The sequence below is a fragment of the Sorex fumeus genome, unplaced genomic scaffold (genome assembly GCF_029834395.1).
Source record: "Sorex fumeus unplaced genomic scaffold, SorFum_2.1 ptg000007l, whole genome shotgun sequence".
NCBI lineage: Eukaryota > Metazoa > Chordata > Mammalia > Eulipotyphla > Soricidae > Sorex > Sorex fumeus.
The window spans coordinates 48,489,659-48,497,711 of NW_026606064.1; the positions used below are offsets into that span (position 1 = coordinate 48,489,659).

The 8,053-nt window shown below is 52.0% G+C and overlaps 1 protein-coding gene across 1 annotated transcript in view; it reads right to left on the bottom strand.

Annotated features, from left to right (window-relative positions):
• The window catches only part of STUM (stum, mechanosensory transduction mediator homolog), a 51,696-nt gene extending 44,340 nt beyond the window's left edge, over positions 1-7,356 (bottom strand). Inside the window, exon 1 of the mRNA XM_056134394.1 lies at positions 6,963-7,356. Within this exon, the coding sequence (XP_055990369.1) occupies positions 6,963-7,155 (193 nt within the window). The 5' untranslated portion in view covers positions 7,156-7,356. The remainder of the gene's footprint in view (positions 1-6,962) is intronic.
• Between the last annotated feature and the right edge of the window lie 697 nt (positions 7,357-8,053).

Consider the following 8,053-nt stretch of genomic DNA (forward strand, 5'->3'; position numbering starts at 1 on the left):
TAGATTTCATGAATGGCTTATGTTATATTTCTTTTAGAAAGCTCTGGCAGAGGATATTGTAAAAGCAAAAACTTCTGAGAGCAACAGTACAGCGGGTAGGATGTTTGCCTTGCACGCGGCCAACCCGGATTGAATCCCTGGCATCCCATATGGTCCCCTAAGCACCGCCAGGAGTAATTCCTGAGTGAAGAGCCAGGAGTAACCCCTGAACATCACTGGGTGTGACCCAAAAAGAAAACACACACACACAAGCGCACACACACACACACACACGCACACACACACAATTTCTGAGTAGCTGGAGGGTTTCCAGCTCAAACGTGGATGACCTAACTCTCTCATGGTAGGGTTTTTCACTTCCCATCTCTTTGTCTGTGCTATTACTGTGAAGATGGGGAGTTTGTGAATACTTGGCTATGATGCCCCTCACACTCAACTCCCCCACACTCAGCTGGGGTATTCGCGGGGGGTGGGGGAGCACACTTCCACTACAAAGCTTGCACACATACTCACCGGGGTTTATGCTCATTTCATTGTGACATTTGTGCACATTCTGGCTTGGCATATTCTTCAGGGGTTGCTGTGATCTTCACATGTGTGTTCACCAGAGGAGATTGCGCTCCTAGCCATGGTGCTGGAACATCTTTCAGTGCAGTGCTCACTGGAGGCCATAGACTTTAGTTGTGCTGTTCCCACACACATATGCACTAAAGATCAAACTCTCTGTAGCCCACCCAGAGGATTTCAGACAGCAGAAAATCTGGGTCTATGCTCAGCACAGATGGGCAGCATTGGGGATAGAACTAACAGCCTTACATCTGCAAGACAGATGCTCTTATCACTGACCCATTCCCCGGGACCCTCACTCATGTTTTACAAAAAGTATTCTGATTGCCATGTGTTTTTTGTTTGGTTGGTTGTGGGGAAAGGGTTTCATGTTAATTTATGTTTTTTCCTTTTAAAGGTTGCCATGTTGTAGATCTACTCTAAGGAACATCAAGAGAGTGTGCAGAATGTTTGAGAGGTCTTTGCAATCCTGGCAGAAGGCGATGGACCCTCAGTCTGTGAGGCAGAGACAAGGTGAAAAGTAGTGGTCAGATACTGGATAGATTTGGAAAGCAGAGCCAAGAGTTTTTGCTGACAGATTGGGCACAGGATGTGAAAAGTCAAGGATGAGTCCCAATTTGGGCAAGAGCTGCTGGAACAAGGCCATTTGCTGAGATGGGGAAAGAGGAGAGAGAAACTGGATTAAAGAAATAGATCAGGAGTTTGGGGGAAGTCTAGGATGCTTTAAAGTTTCCAGGGGGAAAATCAGCACTGGGGGAAGAGCTCAAGGAGCTGGAACACATGTTTGCATGTGAGAGCCCCTGGTTCAATCCCCAGCACTGGTGTTGGTGAGTTCAAGAATGAAGTAGCTCCTCAACACCCAGAACAAACCAAAAGACATCTATTGGATAGAAGGATCTAGAGAAAAAGGGGAAAGAACAGTCTGAGCTTGAGATCTGAATTGGGGTGCTATCATACTAGCGGGGGTAGGGGTGGGGTTGGGGATGGTCATTTAAAATTAAAAGAAAAAGCATCACTTAAATTTAGCGAGACTGAGTGGCATGAAGGACTGAGTGGGAGGGAAAGAGAGGGAGATAAAGATGATCAAGCAGAAGATCAAGTGCCCTGGGAACTTCCAAGTTTCAAGGTTGATGAGCTGATCAAGGGAAACAGAACAGGAAAGGTCTATGAGGTAAAAGAACACCAGGGGAGTGTGACATCCCAGAAGTCTGAGTTTGTGCTGTCAAGGAGGAGGGAATGAGCAACTGGGTGAGATTCTCCTGAGTGGTCCAGGAAGCGGAAGGCAGAGATGGAACTCCTGGGTTCAGCGACCTGGCAGTGATGGCAATCTTTGTACACAGTTCATGTGGAGGGCAGGGGCAAAAGAATAACAGGGGCTTGAGAGATAGGACAGCAGGCAAGACACTTGCCTTGTATGCAGCCAACCCAGGTTCAATCCCTGGCACTATATATAGTCTGTCTGAGTCCCGCCTGGAGTTATCCCTGAGCATGGAGTTAGTAGTAAGCCCTGAGCACTACCGTTGGTGGGCCCCATCACCCTACTCCAAAAAAAAGACTGAGAGTTCAAAGAGGTAAATCACATGTAGGAGACACTGAATTGGGAGGGAGAGAGGGAGGAAGAGAGGGAGGGAGGGAGGAAGAGAGGGAGGGAGGGAGGGAGGGAGGGAGGGAGGGAGGGAGGGAGGGAGGGAGGTGGGGGAGGGAGGGAGGGAGGGAGGTGGGGGAGGGAGGAAGGGAGGGAAAGGAGGGTGGGAAGGAAGGAAGGAAGGAAGGAAGGAAGGAAGGAAGGAAGGAAGGAAGGAAGGAAGGAAGGAAAACATTTAAAAACATGTACCCTCTACATTATATTATCTAAATTCTTTCCCATGCCATTTATTGCTTGAAATCTTTGATTCTTCTTCTTAAATACCTCCTGATCTATCGATATGGTTGTTTTGTTTTTTAAATCTGAAAGTTTCTTCACAGCTTTAGGTTTTTAATTCAGTTATGAATCACCTTCTGTTTGTGCTTATTTCCTTTTCATTTTTTTAACCACAGGTCTAATTCCTTGCAGTTACTCAACATTTTTCTTTACTGTGTGGACTAACTCCTTCTCACACCATCTCCAGGAGCTGTCCAGCTTCCCATTCTTTGAGGGACTAGCTAACCTCATACTTGGTCACTGACTTTGTGCTGAGTTATACTGAGATGCTTTTCCAGCTGTCCTGATTTAGACTGTTTCCTGCATTTTGTATCTTGTTTTTTGGTTTACCCTCTTGTCTTGCTGAACTACATCTTCCAATGCCCTCCTTTAAGGAGAATGTAGGGGCTGGAGAGACTTTGAGTAGAGACAGTGAGTAGAGCACTTGCCTTACACATGGTTGACCCAAATTTGATCCTCAGCACCTCCTATATGATCCCCAGAGCCCACCAGGAGTGATCCCTGAGCCAAGAGTCAGGAGTGAACCCTGAACACTGACAGTTGTGGCAGAGAGAAAGAGAGAGAGAGGGAGAGAGGGAGAGAGAGAATCTAAAAGAATAGGATGATGTAAACTTCCTTGACTCTTTCATCTTTAGACCTGCCTGATTTACAATGAAACCAAATATCTGGCTGTTGCCTGTTCCAGGAATATAATTTAGTCAACATACATTCATAAATAACAGATGATAGCAGAGAGACATTTTAAATGCTTGCTTTTCCCATGACATTTACATTTAGATAGAACAAGAATGAACTCTTAAAACAGTAACAGAAGCTCAACAATAATTAATCATCAAGTCTCAGAGTTAAGAAAAGAGAGAGACTCTAAACAGACCTGTGGTTCAGGGAATCCAAGACTTTAACTGAGTGCCAGAGAGCACCCAGTATATTATATTAGGGAGAGATTAAATATTTACAAATCGTCACAGTAAATGTATGGCCTACATTAGTCTGAGGGAAAGCTAACAGTCCAGAGGTGCTCTCCTCCCTCCCACTTTCCATCACTGAGTTTTCAACATTGTCATTTTAACAAATCAATCAAAAAGGATATCATTTAAATATGAGAATAACTATTCCCTTTGATCAACAGACCAGTTCTCTGCCCAGGTGGGGCATAACAGTGAACTTCCACTGCCAGTATACTATGTGCATTCTCATATTTTCTCTGCTTATTGGCAGGTGAAGTTACCAGCAATGGTTTTTGTTAGTAGAATTTTGCTCAGTGGGTTGGGGTTGTCACTCTAGAACCATTTTAAAATCTATTTTGTGTGGTTCAATGAGGAATCTGAGTCAGCCTAAGTCACTTCTTCCCAGCCACTCCCCGGGTCAGGAAACATCCCTCTGATGCTAATAGTGTAGTCTGCCTGCTGGACCACTTGGTTTTCTTGGACCAAGGAGAATAGAGGAGGGGCCAGGACTGGGCTTCTCTGGGGCAGGTCCCGAAGGCTGACTGGACCCGAGGCACCTGTAACAAGGACAAGTCTTAATTCAGCCCAATATCTACACTCCAGTGGATTTGAAAGTAAAAAGATTTGCAGGAAAGGCAATTTCTAGAAAGAAAAAGGGGATGGGGGATATTTAGGCCAGCAGTCTGAATAGTCCCCAGAGAGGAACTGCTCAGCAAGTGAGGGTGGGCCTTTGCTGCACCCCCGCCCACCTGAGGACTGTGGTCTGCGAAACCCTGTTTCTGCCACCATCACTGGGAACACTTATGACTTTAAACAAAGCCAAGTCCATTTCCTTTTTAGCAGCCTATGTTCATCTTCAATCATTGATTCGCCCTCCCTCACATCCCAAAATGCCAGAGGTGGTGGAAACAGGCACAGGGAATGGATGAATGAAGCATTGGGAGAGAGGCTATATTTCATCACAGGGGATCAACAAGCAGTATTCCATTTTTTGCTGACACTTCACAAGAGCTGGGAGGACATGGAGAAATGCAGGGGGAGAATTGAGGGGAGAATTTCCCAGGGCTGGGGTCACTCACAACACTCCCAGGGCACCAGAAAAACCTGCATGCTTGGTCCGAGCTGCTTTCTCTTCTAGAACAGGAAAGGGAGCAAAGGCCCCCAAGGGGATGCGTGCATACACACACACACACACACACACACACACACACACACACACACACACACACACACGGGACCCGGGCTCTCTCTCTCTGTTTGAGGATGATGAGCAAGAGGACCCATCACCTGATTTCCTACTGGTCAGACCCTGAGAGTTAGTGAATCTCCTTCCACCTTCCCAGCAGCCTGAAGACAAGGAGACAAGAGCATCCTTTCCTTGCAGATGAGAAACTGCCTAGGATCAGATACATCCCACCCCACCCCTACCCTGCTTCCATGCACAGAGGTCCAGGGGCCTGTGCACCTAATAAACTGTATGAAGGCAACCAAGTAAAAGGAAACAATGCCTGAATTTGCTCAGGGAAAAGACAAAATCTCTACACCCAGGGTTTCCTTCCTGTTGTTAATGTCCTAGTTTGCTTATTTTCATCTGGCTTCTTAGAAGCTCTCTGACCAAGGACTGAAGAAATAGTTCAGCGGGTGGGGTGATTCCCTTTCACTTGGCTGACCTGGGTTCAATCCCCAGAACCCTCTATGATCCTCAGAGAGATTTCTGAGAGCAAAGTCAGGAGGAAGTGAAGGAAGGAAGGAAGGAAGGAAGGAAGGAAGGAAGGAAGGAAGGAAGGAAGGAAGGAAGGAAGGAAGGAAGGAAGGGCAGGCTGGACAAAGTCTCACAGGAATTTCTTGTAACAAAGGAAATGTGATCCCAGGCAGGGGGTGGAGTGGGAAAGGTACCTAGTGAGGTGAGACCCAAGAGGGAACACAACAGGCCCTCAGAGGGCAAAAGTGGGGGCCGGGGCAGGCAGGGCTTTGTCCACAGAAGTAGGTCTCTCATCTGCAGCTAATGAATTGCCTCAAAAGTCATGGGGCTTTAGACATATGCTCTGCATTTTGGTCTGTTACCCCTCACAGAGCCCCTCCACACACACACCCCATTGTGCCTGGCAACTTCCCCTTATCCCTCCCCAAAAAGCATGTCTAGTTACATTTCCTTCAAGCTTTTTAAAGCAACTGGAATCAAAGGTCATCCCTGCTCCTGATCGTCACAGCCCCAGTGAGATGGAGTCTGTTTAGACTTCAGCAGGTGGGAATTTGACACATCCAAATGAGCATTTGCTTCCTCCAAAGTGCTGGGTGCCCAGCACTTGACACCAACGGGTGGGGGGGTGGGGAGGTGGTTGCTGCGGGGAGCAGGGCGCGGGCTCTGGAGGCATCCTGAAGGAAAAGCCCCTGGCCTGACTTCCCTCCCTTGTCAAGCCGGCATAGAAGCGTCTCTGGTCACCGCTGCCCGGCGGGTGTGACCCCGGGCGTCAGAGCGCGGCGGTGAGAAAGGCCGAGAAGTGACACAGAAACCCGCTTCCCCGCCTGGTACTTGGCAGCCGCACATGTCAGGGGGCTGGCTCTCTCCGCAGAGGGTCCACAGGTGACGTTTCTGTGTAGCCCCGCAGGGAATGGGGAGTCAGAGGGGGGAGGCGGGGCGCGCTAAGCACGCAACAGCAACCAGTGCTCAGCAGGCGCACTAGGAGTCAGGGGAGGAAATGCTGAGAATTGTGGGGTGCTTAGGAGAGGGAGGGTGGGAAAAACTTCTCATCCTCTGCCTCTAAGCAGCCTTCAGCGCCCCGACAGTGAGGCGCCTGTTTTTTCAAAGTCGGGGCACTGGTGCTATCAGGTACCTAGGGAACTTTACAGAATGACTCCCAGCGCGCTCGCCACTTTCGCTGCACGGTGGGATGGGCTGGTGGGGAGCGCTTCCTAAAGCATGTGCGCCCAGAACCCACCCGCACCCACCCTCATCACATCACCGCACACACAGACACACTTTCTCGGCGCCCCGCAGGTGCAGGGAACTCGGGAGCAATAAGCAACGTGCTGCAGGGCATTAGGTCTGAGGAGCTTCGGAGTCTCTTCTCTGAGCCACTTGCCCCCTTCCTCCAGTTCCTCCGAGTTGCGAGTTGCTGGGCGCCCGGGCGGGGACTTGGCAGCCGGCACCTGCCGCCCCAACGCTCCCGAAGCCTGGGCTCCGCGGCCCTCGGAGAAAGGGGCGCACGGCGGAGAGAAGGGACCGGGATTCGGGGCGCTTTCCGGGGAGACTCACAGGGCGGGGGATAGTCAAACTCCCATGTTAAGGCAAATTGCTGGCTCTCCGGGGCCTGACCTTTTCTCCCACCGGTCGGAGAAAAAAGTCAAGGGCGGTCCGCGAACCCCGCGCGGCACCCCTGCTCCAGCGCCCACTCCAAGCGCTCCTGCCACCTGCCAGGGGCGCTGCGTGCGCTGTAGCAGCCCCGGGCATCCGTCCGTCCCCTGCTGCCCTCCCGCCGGGGGGCCGGGGCGCCGGGGACCACCCCAACCCACACACCCCGTCTTACCCAGTCCCGGCACGAAAGTGTTGAGGAAGAGGCAGATGACGGCCACCGGGAAAGGCATGTAGGGGATGGCGGCGCGCAGGGGTCCCTTCTTCTCGCGGACCTGCACCACCACCCCGCTGGACGACGACGCCCCCCGGGGGTCTGCCGCCGCGGCTGCCGCTGCCGTCTCGGCGTCTTTGTGCGAAGGCTCCATGGCGGGGCGCGGCTCCGGCCTCGGGGAAGAGGGCTCGGCGCCGGGTTCCGCGCAACGCGGGGCTCGCCCAGGACCCCGCACTCCCGCGTCCCCACGCGCCCCGCCTCTGCCGCGCGCTCCGGCGGAGAGGGAGGCGGCGTGACACGGCGACAGCGCTCGACGCGCCTCCCCGCGCCTCCCCGCGCCCCTCCCGGAAAACCTGCCCGCGCCGATCCCTGAGAAGGGGAGAGCAGAGAAGAAGGGGCGCGGGGAGACGAGGGATGGGCACGCCCTCGGCAGGAGGGTGGACCGGGCCAGAACCGCCGCCAGGGACCCCGCAAAGGGGGCCGGAGTGGCCTCCGGGCACGCCTCGAGGGTTGAGCTTTTTGATCTGGAAGACGCGTTTCAAGTCCAAGGAGACTGGGGCAAAGAACGCGCGGCGCCCGCTGCGCGACTGGTCTCTGGTCCCTTTTGGCTTAAACCAAGGGGTTGCAGAGATACAGCGATGCTGGGGTCGCTACTAGAGCTGGAAACTCCTCAAGCAGGTCTCCTGTTTAAAATGGGAAACCTGTCTCCCCACCCCACCCACACCCCGATTCCCATACCACCCCAAACAACACACTAGCCCAGGGCCGACAGGAACCTGCATTCAGGAGCGGGGTTTTCGAAAAGGATTCCCTCCACTGCCCTGGGGAAAACCCGCACCTTTTGTGATCTCGACGGACTGGTTCAAAAGCCAGCGAGGACACAGCGCCGTCTGCTGTCGGTCACGCTGCAAGCAAAAGGCAGGACCCTCACCTCCGTTTCCCCACCCGAATTAAATTTAGTTTTCTGAACAATGCCACCTTCCACTCCACTCCTAGAAAAAGTGAATGAGTGAAGGCAGGGAAACGTCTTTTAAGTTAAAGGAAGGTTCAAA